Below are 23530 nucleotides of genomic sequence, written 5' to 3' on the forward strand. Positions count from 1 at the left end.
GGGTAGCATGTTGAATTGGAACTGAATTATTTCATTCAAACGAAACAGAGCACGGGAAAGGTAAAAGGTAAGCAACATGTTTAAGAGGATGTAGCTTTAGGGCTAGGGAAGTCAACCAGTTTACCTCAGTCTCTCGTCGGTCGTGTGCATTACACAGTGGTGGCAGGGCCCCTACCGTAGGGGTTGGTTCTGCTGCAAATTTCCCAGCACTCCCGAGACTCGACTCCACTCACGACGCAACTGCTGTATTTTCAGCGCGGCGTGGGGGTTGGACAAATATTATGCCCAGGGCCGTCATTGGTAGCACTTTCACCCGCTACAAGATTTGCGGCCCTGACTGTGTTGTTAAGGGCACGTTCCCGTCCCAGCCTGCTCTGGGGATAGGTTCATACAAGAAAATCATAGGTGCCTCTTGAACACTGGGGAACACTGGGGAATGGAACGGGCATAGACTGCTCCATGTCAAGGCACGTGTCCGGCCTGCTGCCCGGTGACACTGTGCAGTGACTTTCAGTTTCAGTCTCCGGGTGTTTTTTGCTAGGAAAACTCGGTAACCGTAACTTGGAAATCCTAGGACGGAAGCGAGATCCTACGGCCCCCACCGCGTGCTGTGTCACCCCTGTGAAGTGCCAAAGTCCAACGTGTCACACCCGTGCAGTATGAACAGCATGCAGCATGTGACCCCGTACAATGTCATGGCCCGTTCCGTTAGCACAGTGGGCTGTCGCCGCAGTACGGCGCTCCTGCAGTGTCACCGCCGTGCAGTGTTCCCTCAGTCCTGTGTCACCACGGAACAGTCACCCTCATCCCAGTACACTGCCAGCACTGTGTTACTTGTCCTTAGGCAGTGACAGTGTTGTTCACTATGCAATCACCACCGTGTAGTGTAACCAGAGTGCAGTCTCACCCCTACAGTGTCCGGCAGCGGATTAGATGGAGGGTGGGGGCAGGACAGTGCACAGTGTCACACTCGTGCAGTGTCCCCCGCACAATGTCACCTGTCGCACTTGCACTTCATACAATACAATACAATACAAATATGTAATTTACAGAAATGCACATCACTAGTGTCGGGGCGGGGGACGCGTGGCACTGGGGGCCCATGACTGCCGCCTTTATAATTTAATTCGGGACACTGATACTACTGTCCCCAAATAAATGCTAAAGACCGCTGACACAGGCCACCAGTGCCGTGCGTTTGCCGCACCCAAAATTGTGCCGACCGGGGCGGACCGCCCCTGGAATGAATAAATGGTGCGCAGTGTGACCGCCATTTTCATTTGTTTAAAGCTGGCATCAATCTGGCAGGATGACAGTACTAGTAATGTGCAGAAATGCAGTACCAAAAAACAAGCGTGCAATGTTCTATTTGTAAAACTAAAAAACACTCAACTGATGGCAAACAATGAGTGCCCAGAAGGCCAGACAAGCCAACTCTGCCACTGAAGTGCACTCCTTTTCATGCATATGTGCACATGCAAATGCCATCACTCACAGGGCAAAACAGCTTCTGGATGAATAGTGCTGGACCGCTGCTCCATGCTGTATTCTGTGGTGGGCAGATGCAAAATATGAATATCACTTGAATCGACCAATGAACAAAGAGGGCTCTCTGAAATCCATCGTATTTATGTATATCTGTTGTTTATTATGAATATTTTGGAAAACATGATGTGTGAAACTGCTGAAGCTATTGCTAGGCCAGACTTAAACAAAAAAAGTAAAAGGGTATATCCGAGTCTTCCACCCTGAATGGTTACAAAAAATAAACAAAACTTCATATCAGTCGAAGGAGAAACACTGCTCTGAACATTAAAAGCTAAATTAATTGAAGACTAAAACTAAATATTATTATTGTCTAAAACGAGAGAAAATAGGATCCCGATATTATTTCCTACAATATCGTTCTCCTGACTTTAATGTTAAAGTAATTCATTGATGCAATATAAACCCATGGAATCCTTCCTGAAAATAGACACTGTTCCAGTTAGAAGCGATATTACTCAATTTTTCTTTCCATATTCCTGGCATCAACATTGTTTTCCTCTCCTGCCAAATAATTTAGCTTTTGTTCGATAAGTTCCACTTTTTTCACCCTCTCCTAAATTGTTGTTTTGCAGATCTCCACACCATGCCAGATTGGCGTTGAATCTTTTCCTTGATTCTTCAAATCAACTCACTTTTATTGTCCCATTTACTTGACCACATGTGACCACTATATTATAGCATTCGGATGTCAGTTACATCAGTCAGTGAGGGCATTTTTGTAGTTCACCCTGGACACGTAATCACCCCTGCAAATGTGCTGAACAGTAGCCTGAAGTGACAGTGGAAAGTGTGGGAAGAACTATTGTGCATTACACACATATAAATTCACTTTCCTAGGCCAGTCAATCAATCAATCAACAAAATTTGTATAGCGTGCTACTCACCCGTAAGGGTCTCAAAGCGCTGAGGAGGGGAGGGGGGGGTGTCGCTACTGCTCGAACAGCCAGGTCTTGAGTTGTTTCCTGAAGGAGAGATGGTCCAGGGTCAGCCGTAGGTGAGTGGGTAGGGAGTTCCATGTCTTGGCTCCCAGGTAGGAGAAGGATCTTCCTCCGATGGTGGATTTCCAAAAACGTGGGACGGAGGCGAGGGCGAGGCTGACGGATCGGAGCTGGCGGGTGGGTGTGTAGTATGTGAGGCAGCTGTTGAGGTATTTCGGGCCCATGTCAGGGAGAGCTTTGTGTGCGTGGGTGAGGAGTCTGAACGTGATCCTCTTCTTGACGGGGAGCCAGTGCAGGTCTTTCAGGTGGGCAGAGATGTGGCTGCGGCGAGGGATGTCCAGGATGAGTCGTGCTGAGGCGTTCTGACAGTCGCCTGTCCTTTGAGTGTCAGTCAAATTTGGACTCTTAGAAGTGGAGACAGTGTTCTGTTTTCTGGCCAAAATACAATGCCAATTATCCTTAAATGTCACAGACCAACCTTTTCTTTTTTACTACTACACCTGGGCCTTTCTGCATCCAACCTGTATTAATACCACAAACTCTTCGGGAAGGAAAGCACTTAATGAATAAGGCAAATACATGATTATACAAACTAGAATTATAACTTTCCCAGGCATAGGTCAGATCAGAGACTTGTAGTGCTCTTTAAATCATCAGATTTCCCTCTCCATGAGCAGAACGATCCAAAAATCTTGTGAAACATTTAGCAACCAAGTTTGCAAACTATGTATTCCCTCGTTTTCTTCTCAGAAGCCATTTTGTACATGACCCGAGGACAATCTGCTGCAGATACTCTAAACCTGAAGGTGACCACTAGAAGTCCTAAAAAAATTCATTTTTACCCTTCCTGTGTTACCATCTCTACATTCAAGTGATATCAGCTCAAAATGCCTTCTGTTTGACCTCGTTCTAGAAGACTTATGGTGCTTTAAAAAAAAGACCTATACTCTAACGACTACTTTTTTTCTGTTTATGGAATTATAGCATAAGTGGTATTGATATGTCCTAACTTTATTTTTAAAGAGATTATTTCTCAAGGAAATTGGGAACGTCTCTTGGTAAGTGTACCTAGGAACTGTCATTAACTTCAGATTGCAAACTACAACTTCTGTGCACCAACATGATTCTTTACACTGAGCAGCCGAAAATAATCTTTCACCCTAAATCTGCAGTTCTCATTTCCTCTTGCTATGTGTCTACATCGTCCATATTGTTTGTTATGTAACATCCATTATGCTTTTAGTCCTTAGACACTACAACGGAACACAGTGAACATCCCCCGGAGCCTAGTCCCAATGAGAGAATAGAAGGAACTAACAAAGACAAAGAGGAAAAGGAAAAGGACAAAAAAGCACCAGGTACAGGAGGCTTCAGATTCCTCATGTATCACTGTTCTCTGTCCACCCCAGTATGTCAATGTTCTAAATCAATGATGCATTATTATATAATAATATATGGCAAACTTCATCATACAAAAGATCATCGCCACTTGTGGTCTGCATAAAGGTTTATTCAGTTATTGCAAACAAACAGGTGAACACTCTTATTGATACTTAACTTCTAGAGTGCCTTAAAAGGACCGTCTCTACGATAATTTTCTTTATGAAAAAGAATGTTGTCTCTGTGAGCACCTAGACAGGAATTGGTATGTATACTACCAAAGAGTAGGTATGCTGGTGAAGAGCCAATAACGTGTCTGGCACACACTAATTTCCCTCTGACTGTTGACTAACCTTTATAAAACTGAATGCAAGATGAATATTTAGTTTCTCTCCTAATATTTTTATAATGTGGCACAGTGTCAACAGTTTTTTAATATTAGCCAGTTCCCCAGCTGGTAGTCCAGTTCTCTCTAAATGTCTCCAGTGCATACACAAATGAACCACATGCAAGGCAACCATTTCTTTGAAATTTTTATCTTTTCAGAAGAGGTTTTCTGCTGATGTCTTGACTAGAAAGTACTCCTGAATCGTGAATCGAGGAGGGTTGTCCTGTGCAGATTGTCTCTGGGTGTGTTTTTTTCAGATGTGAGGATTGCTCAAGCGCCAAGCTCCTATTTGTAAAATGCAACAGTAAACCCAGCCAGAACAGAATTGCAAAAATAGGCGATCTATGCAGTGACATGTATCCGAACAAAATATGTATATTTTCATTTAGTTCTTGGGAACAAATTGCTTCTTAAAGCATTTTCTCTTGTTGGTTACTTGTCTGTGAGTTGGGCCACAGTTTCTCATCATCCAGGCCTAAATGTCCACCACCTACCTGAAGCTCAACCCATCCAAGACCGAATTACAGCTAGTTCCTCAGAACAACAGCCAAGATACGATACAAGCCTGGTTGAATACCATGAACCTTGACAGCTTCAGAGCCCAACTGAATGCCAAGTCACTTGGCTTCCTCCTTTACATTAACCTACCGTGAAGGAACCCATTGCCAGAAAAAACAAAGATGGTCTGGTAGCAGTTCTCTCTCCTAAAAGAAAGACAGCCCATTTCTTTCAGAAAATGGCTGCAGAGCATCTGTTAAAGCCCTCTTACTTTTTAATCTGGGTGGTGGTAATATAATACTCCATGGCCTCTGTGAATCCACACTGGTACTCCTATGGGGCATCCTGCACCCTGCAGCACATCTCATGCAATGCCTGGAGAAATATTATAACACCTCAATCCTAATTTAACTCCATTGTCTCCCCGTGCCAGCCCTCCTCTATGGAGAAAAGTTGCATCATTTACAAAGCCATGTTTTACCACCACCAGTGCTTATCTTGCAGACAGTCAGTCTTACCATCTGTGGTGGATCTGCACACCCAGATACAGGTCACCATGAGATTGCAGACTAAGATGTGCAGAAAAGAAAAAACAAGACTGCAGACTTTTTCCACTTATGCACCCAGGATTGGGTTTCACGTCCCGTATCCTGCAGGACCTCCCCAACGCTACTCCAATTTAGGAAGGAGTTGAAGACCCGCCTCCTTAAAGCTACATCACAATGTATTAACCCACCACAGACCAGCTTTCTCTCTTTTTCCTCGTTGACATTATGCTTGCCTTTAACCATGTACAGTGCTCCTCTGCTTTTTGCCTAGTTCACCATAGAAATACAATATACATACATACATACATACATGGATGCTTTCAATATTCACAAGGGTCTGCTTTTTTCAGTCTGTGAGATAGTCTTATGTACTGATGACTGGTTTTGTATGTAAAGCTTCAACAATTAATGCATGCAGTTAATTAGAATAGTGTGTTCACTGGAAATCCTCTCATCCTTTGTGTTGGATAAGAATTCACCTGAAACCCAAATGTAGCCAACAAAGTGCCCCCTCTCGTTCATGTAAAAATGACTACTTGTTTCCTCACTTTCTTTTGAATGATTCGTACAAGCTCCACCAGTTTCAACCATTACACATTGGAAATAAAAATAAAAAAATGTATTTCTGTTTTTTTTTTTGTTTGTTTGTTTTTAGGAATGGGGCAAAAAAGTAACGATATGACCATGGACAGCACGGATTCTAACAAAGTACGAAATAAGCTAAAAAGATTTCTGCAAAGGAGGCCAACCATACAATCTTTGCGGGATAAGGGCTACATTAAAGGTGAGAGGTTTGGACTGTAGTTTGGCCTGTAAAGAATAGTGTTAGATATGGAGAGACCATTGTGAACCTGCAGAAGAAACAACTTGATTTCATTTATTTTTAGTTCATTACCAAACAGAGAGGAAGCTGATATAAGAAAGGTTTTATATCCAAGGCTTAGTGGATTTTTGGAATATCCGTTCAGACTCTTTCTTTTCAAAAATGTTAGAAGTACTTAATGTTGAATGTGGCTGATACAAGGCCTGACAAGCATATGCTGAATGTTAGCAGTCATTGTTCATCTCTATTTCCTGATGTGCAAAGTTTTTCATGGGCAAAGGTTAAGATCTGTATCTTAGGAGGTGTAGCTGATCTATATCTATATTTGTATTTGGCATTACAAAACGTGTTCTAGTACAATAAGGTCCTCTTCGAGGACAAAATGACCTTTTTTCATTTATTTGTTTATACCATAGAGGGTATGGACTGTGTATTACGAACAGGGATACTAGCCCTAGTAGTTCAATTTTGTAATACAAATGGGCGATCTCTCCATTGTCTAAAGGGCTATGGTTGATTTTGCAGTTCGGAAAATTTAAACTATGACGGTTCTCCAGACTACTATTTGAACACTTGCTATTGGGCCATATTACAAATATAAAATAAATGCTTATTTAATCTCTGGTGCAGATCAGCCACATTGTAGAAAGAATCCATTATTAGGTCAAACGGTAATTCACAATTCAGGGTCAATGAAAGTGTTCTTTTTGTATTATTTCAGATCAAGTATTTGGCTGCCATTTACATGTACTTTGTGAAAGAGAGAAGACCTCTGTGCCGAAATTTGTAAAGGAGTGCATCAGGACAGTTGAAAACAGAGGTATACTTTCAGATTCATGTTAACTGTCATGAAATGAAATGAAATAAAAAATTCCACTTATATAGCGCATAACTACCCGGAGGCCTCGTAATGTAATTAAGGGTGATGTAATGATGATGTACATTAAAAGGCCAGTGCAGGAAAATAGCTGTAGATGTAAGTGATATTGCTAAATTTCTCTTTCCATCTTCCTGGCATTAACGTTTGTTTTCCTCTCCTCCCAAATAATTGAGCTTTCATGAGATATGTTCCACTTTTCATCCTTTCATAAATTGTTGTTTTACTGATAGCCACGCTGTGACATTTTGGCTTTGAATTTTTTCCTTGATCCTTGCAAATTTTTTTCTTGATTATTCAAATCCACTCCCTTTTATTGTTTCACTTACTTGACCATATATGAGCATTATATCACCGCCTTCTGATGTCCATTACACCAATTAGTGCGGACTTTATGTATTGCACCCTGGAAACGTAAAACCCACCGCAGCATCTAACGACATCACTCCCTCCCAAGACCTCTGCAATGCGTTATCCTCCTTCTACAACAAAATTGCCGACATCCACAACAGCTTTGAGAACTCTCCAAGCAATCAACCCTCCCCACCCCCCTCTGATCCTACTCCGCCAACTAACATCCTCAGCGCCTGGAACCCAATTACCACTGAAGACACCATTCGCCTCATGAACTCAATCCACTCTGGCTCGCCAACCGACCCCTGCCCCCACCACATCTTCAACAAAGCTGACTCCAACATCGCCCCCCATCTCCGTGATGTCATCAATGGCTCGTTCAACTCTGCCACCTTTCCAGAAAGCTGGAAACACGCCGAACTCAGTGCCCTTCTGAAGAAACCCACAGCAGACCCCTCTGAACTTAAAAACTACCGACCCATATCCCTCCTCCCATTCCCGGCCAAAGTCATCGAGAAAGCCGTCAACAGCCAGCTCACCACCTTCCTTGAATCCAACAACTCCCTTGATCCATCTCAATCTGGATTTCGAGCCAAACACAGCACCGAGACCGCCCTCATAGCAGCGACCGACGACATCCGAGCACTCCTGGACAACGGAGAAACAGTGGCCCTCATCCTACTTGACCTTTCCGCCGCTTTCGACACAGTCTGCCACAGCACCCTTATACATCGACTCAGCAATATCGGCATACAAGGAAAAGCCTTGGACTGGATCATCTCTTTCCTCACTGGGAGAACTCAAAGAGTCCGACTTCCCCCATTCTATTCAGAGGCCACCGAAGTCATCTGCGGCGTACCTCAAGGATCCTCACTCAGTCCCACCCTCTTCAACGTATACATGAGTCCTCTCGCCTCCATCGCGCGTCAACACAACCTCAACATCATCTCTTACGCCGACGACACCCAGTTAATCCTCTCCCTCACCAAAGACCCCAACACCGCCAAAACCAACCTTCACGAAGGCATGAAAGAAGTAGCCGAATGGATGAAACATAGCCGCCTAAAACTCAACTCAGACAAAACGGAGGTACTCATCCTAGGTTCTTCCCCCTCAGCTTGGGACGACTCTTGGTGGCCTTCCGCACTGGGCGCAGCACCCACACCCACAGACCATGCACGTAACCTTGGCTTCATCCTAGACTCCTCTCTCTCGATGTCCAGACAAGTCAACGCCGTCTCGTCTTCCTGCTTCAACGTACTTCGCATTCTCAAAAAGATCTTCCGCTGGATCCCCCTTGAGACATGAAAGACTGTCACCCATGCACTGGTCACGAGTCGACTGGATTACGGTAACACACTCTACGCCGGAATCACAGCAAAATTACAGAAAAAACTCCAGCGCATCCAAAACGCATCAGCGAGACTCATTTTAGACATCCCGCGCCAAGATCACATCACCAGACATCTAAAAGACCTCCACTGGCTTCCCGTTAACAAAAGAATTACTTTCCGCCTTCTCACCCACGCACACAAAGCCCTCTACAGTCTAGGACCCGAATGCTTCAACACCCGACTGTCCTTCTACAAACCCACCCGTCAACTCAGGTCGTCCAATCATGCCCTCGCCACAGTCCCGCGCATCCGGAAATCCACCATAGGTGGCAGATCCTTCTCCTACCTGGCTGCCAAGACATGGAACTCACTCCCCACTCACCTCCGCCTTACTCAGAACCACATCTCCTTCAGAAAAGAACTTAAAACCTGGCTTTTCGACAAATTATGAACCCCTTCCCCTAGCGCCTTGAGACCCTCTGGGTGAGTAGTGCGCTTTTATAAATGTCAGAACTTGAACTTGAACTGCAAGTGTGCTGAACCGATACCTGATGTGATGGAGGAACATTAAATGCCATAAAATTACAACATCTTCTGAAGGCGTGCTCCCTGAGTTTACTTTCATAGGAACGCTGAAAGTGATGGTTGTGTTGGTAGGACAAGTGCTCCAGATGAAAGAAATATAGCTTAGAAATCAGTCTAAGACAAAATAAAGAAGCACATTTCTGTGTCTCATTTGCAGAGCAATTTATCAACCTGAAGTGTCTTAATTTGGACAAAAGCTGACAATATCTTGAGCCCCAAAAAGATCTCCATGGGCAAGATATCTGAGCGAGCCTGTATCCTTCGTGATACATTCTCCAGCCGCCTGATGGCCCCTAATCCGCCAAGACTTCACCCCAATTTCCTTTGCTCAAAAAGAAGGTGACTAGACCAAAGGATGCCCCATGTTACAGGCAGGCATCCATGAACTGCAATGACAATGGCAAATTAGTTGTCATCATAATGGCTGTTAAACTCTTTACAGTGATGGCATCTGCTGTATGTGTAATTCATTCTAATCCCATAATAAGAACAAATTATGTACACATAGATTTCAACTGATCCACTTTTGTCAGCAAACCTGCAAGTGGTAATTTCATTTTGAGGTATAGACTGTTGAAATCAAAACTGCATTTCTTTTTGAGGTATCACTGTCCAGATCTGAGGGAATCTACTTTTCATAGCTTTGGTGTTCTTTAAAGACCACCTGATTCCTAGACGTCACACCAGTAAACGTTATTCAATATGTTTATTAACATTCATAGTCTTTGAAAAAAGGCAGTGAAGATAGGCATAAAGTATTTTTACACTTAAATAATTGTTTAATTATAACACGCTAGTATTATATTGACACATATGATGCATGTCTTAGTACATTGTTTTAAACATGTCTTTTATTAGGTTTCAAGTAAGTATACTAGCAAACAGTTGCTGCAAATGCTGTATCTAAAACAATAGCGCAGTTTCTAAGCATAACGTTTGCAGGATGCGAATGACTGACTGGTATCTTCAGTTCTCTCGTCTTTCCCTCCCTCTTTCCTTCCCTCTCAAAAACAATAGCAACTATGCTAACCAGTTCAGAGCATTATATCCTTCCTCCTCTTAGGACGGAATCATAACCCTCTATGTGTGCATAAGAATATCATCTGTAGCGATATACCATCCTAACATTTCAATCCTAGGTTGCGTTAAAAATTGTCACACCTCAATCCCTAATAGATCAACAGGTTTACAGATTGCAACCCTAGTGGGCATCTGAGAGTCCGTACTCTATTGACAGGTAAGACAAAAGCAGGTCCCATATTGCTTTGAAATCTATCCAATGATCAGTCGTTGTCCTAGAAAGTTTCTCCATCACATGTATGATCCCAGGTAACTAGTAGCAGTGCCAGATGGATTTTATTTTTGAATGAATTGTTATTCATGTTAAGTTACTTAAAAAATGTTACATCAAACAACGAACACAGTATTTTCTAGGTAAAAAAAAAACAAAAGAGGTGCAGGTTGGACAGGTTCTTACTTTCCCAAATATGAGGCCAAAGTAGTTTTCACTGCTCTCAAGCAATGCCATGAAAGAAGGCAATCTGCTTTAGTTTGAGGTTCCAGGCGAGCGGCGCACAGGCAATATTTGAGAGAAGGGGGTGTCCCAGTATCATTTTCATGGCTGCAAGGAGCTCTTACCAGAATGGTCTGATTTGGGGATATTCTCATCAAATATGGCTGTAATCACCCAATGGCCTTCAGCCTCTCCAACACAGGGCACTCATGAGCAGGTAGAATTTGTTTGCCTACACTGTGCAGTGTTACCGGTCAATTACTAGTTTACAGGGTCCCTGTCTATCCAAGATACCACCCGGGTTTTGAGTGATATCTTGCCAGTTTTGTTTCCACTGATTCTCTTCCTCCTCCCTGCTCAGGCTTGTAGTCCAACTTGCAGACTTTACATATTTTAAATGGGGTCAGGCCGTGGGTGGCCGCCTCGAACGCTTATCAAGTTTGAAGACATGTCTCAAAGATAAAAATCATGCCTTATGGTTTATGTCTGTTATTGTGAGGTAGTCCATGTGCTTCCATGTTTGGAAAAGGCCAGGCTTCGGTGCCGATGTAAAGACAAGGTTTAAGTGGATAAGGCTGTGCAATGAGCGAGATTAAGAGAAGCTTAAGCATTTTGTCAATGTATCCATGACTGTAAGCATGATATTCTCAGGGGTGCAAATAATGGTGCCTGTCTGTCTATTCTGCTTTGACTTTCATGCCCTTTTGTTGCCTGATCTATGTGTGGCTAAAGTTTCAGTCTCAATCTAAGAAGATGCATTGTCGCAAAGCTGTGTAATAAATTGGAAAATCCGGGAAGGCTATTCATGTCAGATTAAAGGGTAAATGGTCTCACGGTTGCATTTAGAGTGGACACTGAGATATTTATTACTCTTTACAGTACCTCACAAAAGGTATCAAATGTCGAAATAAGACAATCAATATCAGATATGGCGCCCTGCTTGGTCTAGTTGCATTGTCATCAACAATTCGGCACCGCTTCTATACCTTGGGGTGGAGGAGCCAATGGCCACCCCTCCACAAAGGGGTCGATTAAACTTTTTCTTCACCACTGCTCCTGAGTTTCTCCCAGACTTTAGGAACAAAGTGGGGGCTCCCTAACTTCTACGTAACACCATGCTCACTCAGCAGACGCTTCAAATCATGCGTGTGCCATTTTGAACAAGCATGTGTCACTATACCAGTGTGGCCTCTGCTTCAATGCCACTTATCTGCATCAAGAAATGACTGACTAAGGTCTCCCCCATCTCTCCTGACCCCACAGCACTATTCAGCCATGCTCAACATTAGGGCTTTTGTAATGCTGGATGGCTCCTCGATGCAGTTTGATGAGGGTAGGCCTTGCAGAAGCCCTGTCACAGCAAGTCTTTTGAGGACGTAGCCATGACCACACACCCTTTATTTCATTATTTTGATAGGTTTATATTCAATTTGTATTAAATAGAACAAAGAAGGGCACCCTGCCTAGGGATATATTTGGCCCTAACTCGAGGGTCCAACAGGTATACAAGAAGGGGTGATTAGCCTAGAAGTACAGAGCATTTTTAGAAATATATATATTTTTATTTTTTTGTTATCCCAAAAAAATAAAAATATATATATTTCTAAAAATGCTCTGTAGAGTTTACTTGGATTGACCTTGTGGTTGCTGGTTACAGTGTCAACTTCTAGGCTAATCACCCCTTCTTGTATACCTGTTGGACCCTCGAGTTAGGGCCAAATATATCCCGAGGCAGGGTGCCCTTCTTTGTTCTATTTAAAACTTTTTTCCCCCCATGACCTGCCTATATCTCGAAGTTACCCACGGGGAACCCCCTTCTTTTGTTCATTATATTCAATTTGTAGTATGAATGAAGTCTAAAAATGGATGATCAGCTAGCCTATACATAGTATTTATCACACATTTTTGAGTATTGAAAGTTTCCACTTTCGTGGCTGAAAATAGGCAACAAAGTAATAGTAGTAGAAGTAATTTCCCACATGTGTTGAAAGAAAACCACTACTTCAGTGTTTTCTTTTTTTTTTTTAAAAAGGACACACACCCTATACAAAGAGCAATATTTCCTATCCAAAAATTCTTTTACTTGCTAATCAATTTGAATTGCCTAATGCTTCGCTCTGCACATAGACTGGCAAGTCTTCCTTTACCTTAAATTCACCAGGAAAAGGTAAAATAGATTGTAAGAGTATTGTAAAGATAAGAGCTCAAGTCTTGGTAATGGAAAATCACTTGCCCTCTTTCAGAAGTGTAGAGAATTTTTGCAAATCTACTCGTCAATAGCACGGATGCCACAGAAATCTTCTTGTCCTATGACATATTTTGTATGCCTTTTTTGTGTTCTCCATCAAAGTACATATTATGGCAATGTTCTTATTCTGTGAGAGCTGTGATAATGCCATGGTTTAAATTGAAGAATCTGAGTATGTCACCTTTTTAATTATATCAAACTCTAAATATGAAAGGTCTCTATGTATGTCACTTTTTCTCAGAGGCCTTGTGTATGTATGGCCTCTATTTAAGACAACTTTGTAAGAACAGGACAGGACGGCAAATGCCAGAACTTTGATTATGTATGGTTATGGCAGAGTTCTGTATACGCCAGGTCATTTTCCCCATATATCGACCAGATACTGTTTATCTTTTGTGAGGCCGAACATCTTCAGGAGTCATTTGGGCCACTTTATTTACAAAAGGCTCATTGGGGTATACAACCCATGATCTTTAAAATTAGAAGTATAATCATGGGGCATTTGTAACCAAAAAAAAAACCATAGGCAGAAGTCTTATAGAATGACGAAAATACAGGTCCCATTTTATTTCTTGAATTTGCGTCCATCATGTAGGTATATTTGACAGCTTGCTCCTACGTATAAATTTGGAGGAAAATCATTCATTCAGTGTCTACTTAGTCGCTGTCTTGCCAAAAAGCTCAGGTACTAGAGCAATTTATTCTTCTTTGCCAGCAAAAGTAAATAGTGTCTTGCGTTGCAAAAACGTAACTGTAGACTATATCACCACAGTTTATTTATTCAGGATTTGAGAGATTTTGCCTCGTTCTGAGCTCCAGTAGGTTAAAAGTGTAGTTCACCCCTGAAGATCTGAATATCATTGACTTCTTATTGATTATATTTCAGGACGGACGTCGCTCAGTGTTTTAAATGTAGCCATTTTTTCAGGGTCCTGTGCAGTCTCTAAATGGTAAAGAAATGATTTAACTCTATTGATGCATCCTTCACAGTATTGTTTAGAAGGTTTGTTGCCAATTATGCTCTGCATTCGTTCCAAGCTTTCCCTGATGGCTTCATAGTTGCTTCTGCACCTTTGTGTAGCACATGTAGCCACTTTCTTACGTTGCTTCCTTGCAAAAGTGGCTGTCTTGTCAGCTACATTGCTGGACGTGTTATAATTTACTTGTTTAGATGCCAGTGCCAACAACAATAATTAATCATATTTAAATCTTGAAAGTTTATATTATGTATTTTGATAAAGCTTGTCCCATGGACATAATGCCCCACCTGGCAGGAACAAGTTCTCAAGCCAACTTGTATAGCAGGAATATTCAAGGATTCAAGAGCCCAAATAGGCTGGTTATGTCTGTATTAAAAGGACTCCTGCAACTTGCTTACCATTGTCTCAGGAAAAACATAGCCACATATGTAGTCTTCAACCTCGTCTTCCTGAAAAACATTTACGTAGAGAATTTTAATAGAATCTTTCTATCTCCGAAACATTTGGATGGGACAGTTGCTAGCAGATTGATTGTACTATTCTGAGTAATCCTCACTTTTCCCCTGACATACTTTGAAACGGTTGTTAAGCAACACGATTGAAGGACTGGTAAAACAAGCCCCTCACTTAAGAGACCTCCTAACTTTCTTCCAGGCAACCCTTGCTCCTCTGCATGCCCAAACAAAGCTATTTGAAGTCATGACACCTTAGCCATTTCAGGTTTACTACACTAAGTGAGGATCTCCAAGACAAAGAATGTGTGCCTAGGGAGGATCCTCCTATTCTGCACGCCTGTTCTTTCTAACGTAGTGATTGGCAGGTGGTTCCATCGTTTCAGAAGATGCTGGATTTTTTTTTGGTTTTCTTAAGATTGTAGTATAATCAAGACAATAATGATCTGTTTCTGCAGTGATAAGCCCGGGTTCTGCTACCTGAATTTACCAGGAACCCTGGGTCGATGGATCTTTGTTACCTGCTGAGAAATGTAAAGGGGAGAAATAACTAATTTTAGACAATTCAACAGTCTGTAATAACTATGGCTCAAAAGGATCACAGACTCAGAGTTCTAAGTTAGTGGGTTTATTACAAAGCCAAAAACAACTGAATGTACAAGCACCTCAAGGCAAGGTTGTAAAACTACATAGGAACTAATGCAAAACCTTATGTACGAGTTTCCTTAATCTGATGGATCATGTAAAGAATGAAAAGTTCCAAAAACAAAACACAAGCAAGGCCTGCTCCAATATTTAAGACAGACTTCATCTGTGGCTGAAAAGTGAAAAGCATTAGACTATCCCTACTCTATCTCTAAAGTGGCATCCCTACTTTGCAAAGGCAAAATCAGTAAAAGGTGTCAGCTCGTCTGAAGACTTCCTAAGAAGTACACTCGCGTTGTATGGGTCAAGTAGCCAAAGCTATAGAGCTCGTTCTAAGGTACACTTTCCAGATCGATCTCCTCACCCCCTTCTCCTAACTCAACCCAAGGGACACTGTCCCTAATACAAAACGCAAAGATGAAAAACAAGCCCACAGATCACCTCATCTCAACGGACACAGCCTCTAGGTAGTTTTCCAGTGTCTTCCACAATCCTTCCAGTGTTCAGCTTGATAACCTTGATTCCCAGGCCTCCTCGGTGAGAAAGAACATACTCCCAATTATTGACATTCCGTTCAAAATGTATCTTCTCTCTTTCATCTCTAACTCCTAAAACAAAAGGCATTAGTTCTAACGAGCAAAGGTAGCTTCTTCCACCTGCAACTGAAACGTGAGAACAGGAAAACGTTGCATGCACATGAAATTCGCGGACTACATCAAAATGCGGGAGCTTACCAGGAAAATGACATTTTCAAGACTACACAAATCGGCCAACATAAGAATAAGCAAATAGGCCTTTCATATACACAACGTGAACATTTCAATTAGGCCTTTAAAAATTATTATACACACAGGTTAATGATATTTGCTTTGCAAACATCTACAATTATTACACAGTAGGCACAATTAGTAATTTCATGTGCAGACTTTAACATGGTGCACGTTTAAATCAAAACGGATTACAATACACAAACTTCTCATTAAGCAATTGCAATATACTAAAGGTTACAGTTTCCAACATAAAGGCCATTATATTTCTCTTGCATGGCATGAAATAATTTCTATGCATTTACTTGCACATATTTATTATTACAGCACATTTTCTAATGATCAAAGTTAATGCAACTCAGGAATATATGCAGGTGCGGACTATCCATGATTATGATGCACCCCTACAATTTTAGAGCACTATCGCACTCCATCAGCAGGTACCTCGTTTCTGCTACCCCATGAGGTAAGTTGCAGTTTAAATGCCAGCCCATTGCCTCTGGTGTATCTTTATGAACTAAGTAATTTGAGAACTGACCAAATTCATACACTACCTCATTCACCAGTTTTTCCAGTCTTCGAATACTACACCAAAAAGTTGTCAGCAAACAAGGCAAGCTTATTTTCTTACCTCATCATGCGCCTGGTCTTAGATTCTGAGCAAAGGAGTCAATATACATGGGAGCTGTTTTATTCACTCCCTAAACTAAAATACTTATATGTGCCCCACAGACAATCTCAGTTTACTCAACAGAATGCTTTAGCAGCATCTAAGGTAGAACTAGGCAATGGGTTGGATTTTGCTATAGTCTGGTCTATCACACCAATTACCCTAATACAACATCACTGCGTTTCCTGGAGGGTATAAAAACTTTGTTCTCATTGTTCACCGAAAAATGTAATACTTTTTTAAACCTACTGACGGTAACTCCTAGTCATCCCTCTCCCCTTCCAGGAAAATGTAATTAAAGAGCTCACTCATATTTGCTTACTTCACAACATCATGTGACTAAAAAGAGGTAGGATTTTTCAGGTTTCAAAAATAATTTTCCTAGTGATGACATCACAGAAACATTGGTGTCTCTGGAGGGGGGAGCAAATGGTGGCCGTTCTCTAACTGTTTGATCTGGGCTCCATTAGGGGGTCCCTCCAATAAAGCTGATGAATGTCACAGAAAAAAACATATACCGCACCTTGCCACACACTTTATTATATCCAATCACCTTTCACAGCAAGGAAGTAATTGCTTGAGGAAATGCATGAGTCTACACCCTTACTTAAAATGTTGAAATATCACTTTGTGTATATATATCTGTATCTACATATACCTGCACAAATACATACAGCGCCATATTTAATTTTAAGCAAACAAGTGTGAAGATATACACTTGTGAAGGTATATACTCACACTCAGCAAAGTAGCATACACACACAGATGCTTCACCATTGCCTCACCAGTTTTATCTGTGGCCCATTAAGTACCCCCTAAAATTCACTTCTAGAGACGCCACTGCATCATGTGATCTTGGAGCTGTTAGGTTTAAGAATAATATTTCTGAGGGGGGGCGTGGCCAGCAGCATGGCCGACTAGACGTGCCTCGCCGGAGCTCCGGCCGAGTTGCCCCGTAATCCGCCTTATATCCTCTTAATCGAGCTTGAAACATCACCTGATCGAAGATAAACTACTGCGATATATGGAGAGAGAGCCGCCTGGGAGGTGCAAGGCTGCTTTCGATGGAAATCGGTGAGACACGGAGAAAACAGCGGAGAGAGGGCGGCCATGATGGCGACCGCGAGGTGCGGAGGACCGCGAGGTGCCTAGAGCTACGCCCGGCGGACCGGCTGCCGGCGCCTTCCACCTGGAGCTCCCGGGACCCTCCTCACGGTCAGGGGGGACTGCACACCATCGGAGGGCAGACAGAGATCGATCGAGGGGATCGAAGACATACGATCGCCTACACCAAGATGGCGGCCGGCGGGGAGTGACGAGACGGAGGAAGCTCACCGCGAAGCTCGGCGGGTCAAACACTGGCCGGGAGGGGAAGGGAGAGTGTGGTAGGACTTGCCGGACCGGCAGCCCAGTTGTGTTGAATCAGCGAACTACGACCGCACTCCCCCTGCGTCGCTAGCTGGAGCCGACATGGCGGCGGAGTGATACAGGGGGCCCGTGTGCTGGAAGCAGGAGCGACGCAGTAGAAGAGGCATACCGGAATCAGCGAGAGTCTGACCTATAGGGAAGAGTTCTCTTCGAACAACCAGAAGCCTAAGGGTGGGAAGACCGAGGACACCGTGTACCTTGGTACCCGGCCAGCGGATATAGGTAACCGCGGTGGAGACCCACGCTGCCGCCGAAACCATCCGGCGGCTCCCGCGCTGGCCTGAGCCCCGATACTGGGACAGTGATTTCCACATACTCTCCCGGGTCTCCACACGCAGAGACGATGGGAAAGAAAGACCTGGTTCCCAAAACCACGCGGCAGGGCCCTATGGACAACTTCGCGGCACCACGGACCGTGGCAGACCAACCAAGCTCCCGCCCCAACACGGCCATGTTGCTGGAGGCCATTCAAGCATCCAGAACAGACATTCAGGCATCGCGATCAGCCCTGGAGACTAAGATCGGAGAGGTAGTGGCGGAGGTGACACTGCTGCGGCAGGACTTTCGGAACCTGACCGAAAGGGTAACGGCGGCGGAAGAAAAATTGAAGGAGGACGGGGAGTCGATCACTACGCTCAAGAAAGACATGGCTGAATGTCAGGCCGCGCACCGTCATCTCCAATGGAAGGTGGACGACGCGGAAAACAGGTCCAGGCGCAACAACCTCCGATTTGTGGGGTTTAGAGAAGGGATTGAGGGCAAGGACATGGCTGCCTTTCTTCTAACCTGGCTGAAAACTACTTTCCCGACGGCGCCATTCTCCACATGCTTTATAATTGAGAGGGCGCACAGGGCGCTCTTGGCCAAGCCATCTGAGGGTGCGAGACCGCGGCCGGTTATAGCACGCTTCCTAAACTTTGCTGACCGGGACCTGATACTGAGGGAAGCCAGGGCCCTGGGAGAGATCCGCCTAGAGAACACTACGATAATGATCTTTCCGGACTACAGCCAGGAGGTCTCGAAACAACGCCGCTCCTTTGACTCTGTAAAGGCGAAGCTGCGATCCCTACAAATTAAATACATGCTCCTTTTCCCCGCCAAGCTAAAGGTGATATATAAAGACAAAGCTATCTTTTTTGCACACCCAGAGGACGCGTGGCAGTGGCTAGAAGAACGCCCCATCCTGAACAGCAGGGAAGCGGCCAGCCGAGAAGCAATGGACAAAACGATAAGGGAAAAATCGCGATGGGAGCTGCCGAAGCCACAGCGGCAGAGGCCTCGGAGGACCCAACACAAGGCCACGGCGACGCCGTACAGAACCCGAGGATCGGCAAACACGAGGGACGGCAGGTCGGCATCCCCAGGCAATGATCCAGTGCCGGGTTCGTGGTTTAGTGGCCTGCGGAAAGGAGTGCGTTCAGAGGGCGACGACGTGGAGGAATCGGAAGGCCCTTCATCCGGTGAGGAGGATATGGACCTCTTGAGCGAGTCATTGCACCCGTTGGCGAAGGAGATCCGTCAGTTGGAACAGGACTCTTCGGGTCAAGGCCCGACCATGGACACACAAGACTCCCATTCATGAAAGCTGGTGTATGTAGCTCGGACGAGATGGCAGCTCGGCGCAATGGAGCAAGCAAGTTGGCACACCCCTTACAGTTTTCCTTTCCTTTGTGTTTGAACTGAATACTGTTTAGACTGGGGAGGGATGTGCGGGAGGGCGACTGACCTACTCCCATGGATGGTTTGGTCCCATGTTGGGGCGCAGCTGGAAGGGGAGGGAGGTGGGGAGGGGGTGGGAGGGGAAAGTTGGTACTGTTATTGCCTCACGTTGGGGTGTTGGGGAGTTGGGGGGGGAGGGGGGCATTATATGTGAAGCAGCATGTTGAGGACAGCACACCCTTGGCGAAGCCCTGGCCCCGGAGTTTCGTACCTGACGATAAATGTGAAATGCAATGGCAAGTACACTAGTTGATGCACACCTGGGTAGCACGGGGGTCACGGTGCTAACGTGGAATGTAAATGGCCTGGGATCCAAAATTAAGAGAAGCTTGGTCAACGCTTATATCAAGCGCTTAACACCGGACATCATTTTCCTCCAAGAAACTCATCTGAGGGGGAACCACTGCACATTCATAGCACGCGGGCAGTACATGGTTTTGGCACACGCGGGTTACACCATGGACTCCCGGGGAACCGCAGTTCTCATTAAAAAAACAGCACCTTTCACAGTTACCCACACATGGCTGGACCCACAGGGGACATATGCGGGAGTTCAGGGGACATGGAAGAGGCGTAGGTACACGTTATTATCGGTATATGCTCCACCCAAACTACAATCACGCACGCTGCAGGCGATCATGAACATCCTGCTAGACACGGCTGATACAGTGCAGATAGTGGGGGGAGATTTCAACAATGTAATGTGCACGGCACAGGATAGATCCGGGACACCTCACACCGTAGGCACCACAACAGCTCTAGCACGAAGAATGGACACCATCGGTCTCACCGATGTATGGAGGTGGCTCCATCCAACACAGGAAACGTACTCCTTCTACTCTGGGCCCACAAAGTCTTCTCCAGGCTGGATTATATCTTCACTTCCAGGCAGGAGATTTCGGCGGGGGACTCGGCGGAGTATAAGGTGAGGGGGATATCGGACCACTCCCCGCTGTTCGCACACATGGGGCGGGAGAGAGGTGGAGGGAAGGCGCCGTGGCACTTGACGCCATGGGACTTACAAACGCCGGAAATTTTGTGGGGCATACGAGCTGACATAAGGGTCTATATGGCCGAAAACGAAGGGTCGGTGCAGTCCGGAGTCACACTATGGGAAGCCATGAAAACTGTATTGAGAGACCGGTTCCAGTCTAGATTGGGGGAGGTCAAACGGAAACGCACTGAGGCAATAGCAAATGAAGAGGTAAACATTTTGACCCAGGAGGCCGAATATCACAGACTGAAGGGGGAGGCGCGCCTTAGGAAGCTGCTAGATACTCAGAGGCTATACAGGGAGCTCGTCACGGACGAAGCACGCACTCAGGCGCTGGCAACTCTCCATCGGCTGTATGATGTTGGGGACAAATCGGGAAAACTCCTGGCCTGGCTAAGTAGGAGGGAGCGAGCTGCCCGATGGGTAGACCAGATTGAGCTGACCGACAGTAGAAGGGCTTCCTCGGATGAGGCCATAGCAGACGCTTTTGCGACCTACTTTGAGGACTTTTATAGGGCTAGGGACCTGGGGGACTGTGAGGCAGCGCAGAGCTACTTGAGTGATATGGAGGTCCCGACAGTATCTGCCGACGACAACGCTGCCCTGGAGGCCGACTTGTCACTAGAAGAAATTGCGGAAGCGATAGCTGCGCTGAAGCCGGGGAAATCCCCGGGACCCAACGGTTTCCCGGCGGAATTTTTCAAACGGACGGCGGACTTGCTCTCATGACATTTGAAGGCTCTATACACTGACTCATATAAAGCAGGGAGCCTCCCGCCAGATTTGGCCTTGGCCACCATTGTCCCGATACACAAAGAGGGTAAGCCGAGGGAGGACTGTTCCTCCTACCGCCCGATCTCGCTCCTGAATATTGAGACAAAAATTCTAGCCATTATCCTGGCGAGGCGCCTACGACAGGTCATCACGGAGCAGGTGCATCTGGACCAGTCCGGCTTCCTGCCGGACAGGGCCACCAAACTTAATTTAGGGCACACTCACAACTGGCTTCAGGAGGTGAATGGGAGGAGTGAGCCGCACTGGTTCCTCTCCCTGGACGCGGAGAAGGCATTCGACGCAGTCCACTGGCCCTTCCTGCTGGAGACGCTTGGATGATTTGGGTTTGGGCCCAAATTCTTGAACTGGGTGCGGCTCCTGTATTCGAATCCTAGAGCGCGAGTACGGATCAATGGGCGACTGTCACGAGAATTCCCGATTGGGAGGGGAACCCGTCAGGGGTGCCCGCTGTCCCCGCTCCTCTTTACCCTCACAATCGAAATCCTAGCGATACGTATCCGACATAATCAGGCCATTAAGGGCTTTACCTGGGTGGGCTCGGACACGACCCAGGAGAAGATCTCACTGTATGCCGATGATGTGTTGTTGTTTGTGACGGACCCGGACAGGACTATACCGGCTCTGTTCAACGAGCTGGGTGACTTTGGGGCGGTAGCAGGACACACTATAAATTGGCACAAATCGGTCCTCTATGACCCACAGGGGGTTGAAAGGGGGGAGTGCCTACCGGACTTACTCATACACACTACGGAAGTTTTTCGGTACTTAGGGGTCTTTATCACCCTGGATAGGCAACGCTCCTTCACGGAAAATGTAAACAGAATATTGGTGGATGCGAAGGCAGAGATGGACAGGTGGAGACAGCTCCCGCTTACCATACTAGGCCGCGCTGCCCTATATAAAATGGTTCTGCTGCCCAAGTTTCTTTATGCCATCAAAAATGAGTATTATCCCCTACCGACCACGACCGTGAATAAAATCCATGCCGATCTCCGCACCTTCTTGTGGCTGGGGAAACAGCCTAGAGTGGCACTTACAACTTTACAGCGTCACCAATATAGTGGGGGAATCTCGCTTCCTAACCTTGAGGCCTACTATTGGGCAGAGCACCTTACCCCGATCAATGATTGGATTCACGCTCCAGCTGACCACCCTACATATGCATTAGAGAGATCCAAGTGGGAGAACAGGACGGTACTACATTTCTTGTACGGGGGGAATCAACAGCTCCTCCCTGCCACCAGGATTACATTGTCGGCGTGGCGCAGAGCAACCATAAGAACGGGTTGGAATGAGAGGCCCACCCGCCAAACACCATTATGGTGCTGCAGATGGTTGGCCGAGCTAAACAAGCTGAAAGGCTTTAATAGATGGGATGACATTGGCATTTCCACCGTGGGGGATGTGATTGTAAGGGGGGAACTGAAAACTTTCCAGGCATTACAGCATGATTTTGGCCTTCTAAACACCCAATACTACAAATACGTGCAGCTTCGCCATGCATGGGGGGGCACAGAACATATCACTCACTGACATACCAGAATATGCACCACTGGAGGGCCGATTGTTACAGGAACAGATGCAGAGAGGGGCGGTGTCTCTGACATATAAAACACTGACGAATAATATGCTGGGTGACTTACAGGCCCTACGGGATAAATGGGAGGCAGATGTGGGCACCATGGAGAACCTAGACTGGGAACTCATTCTCATGCACCCTCGTGAAGTGGCAATAAAATCGAGGCTCCGTCTCATCCAGTTTAAGGTGCTTCATCGGGCCTATTTCGACAGGGTGAGGCTCTTTAGAATGGGGAGGATTGCCGATACTACATGCCTACGATGCCACCACCACACGGGCGATTTTTTCCATATCATATGGGGGTGTACAGTGATTCAGGACTACTGGGAAGCTATTTTCAGGGAATTGGGTGAGATACTGGAGGTGGATGTCCCGCGGGATCCCAAGCTAGCGCTCCTGGGTATGACCACGGAGGTGGATCTCACACGCCCCTTGCTAATTTTCCTGCTACTAGCTTTGGTAGTCGC

At 45.3% G+C, this 23530-nt stretch overlaps 1 protein-coding gene across 4 annotated transcripts in view; it reads left to right on the forward strand.

Annotated features, from left to right (window-relative positions):
• The window catches only part of LOC147716893 (rho GTPase-activating protein 27-like), a 163862-nt gene that overhangs the window by 101843 nt on the left and 38489 nt on the right, over nucleotides 1-23530 (forward strand). For all 4 annotated transcript variants that reach the window (XM_086923784.1, XM_086923786.1, XM_086923785.1 and 1 more), the window contains 3 exons: nucleotides 3730-3844; nucleotides 5956-6084; nucleotides 6845-6943. In XM_086923784.1, the coding sequence (XP_086779910.1) occupies nucleotides 3730-3844; nucleotides 5956-6084; nucleotides 6845-6943 (343 nt within the window). The remainder of the gene's footprint in view (nucleotides 1-3729; nucleotides 3845-5955; nucleotides 6085-6844; nucleotides 6944-23530) is intronic.

The sequence above is a fragment of the Lissotriton vulgaris genome, chromosome 5 (genome assembly GCF_964263255.1).
Source record: "Lissotriton vulgaris chromosome 5, aLisVul1.2, whole genome shotgun sequence".
NCBI classification, from domain to species: domain Eukaryota; kingdom Metazoa; phylum Chordata; class Amphibia; order Caudata; family Salamandridae; genus Lissotriton; species Lissotriton vulgaris.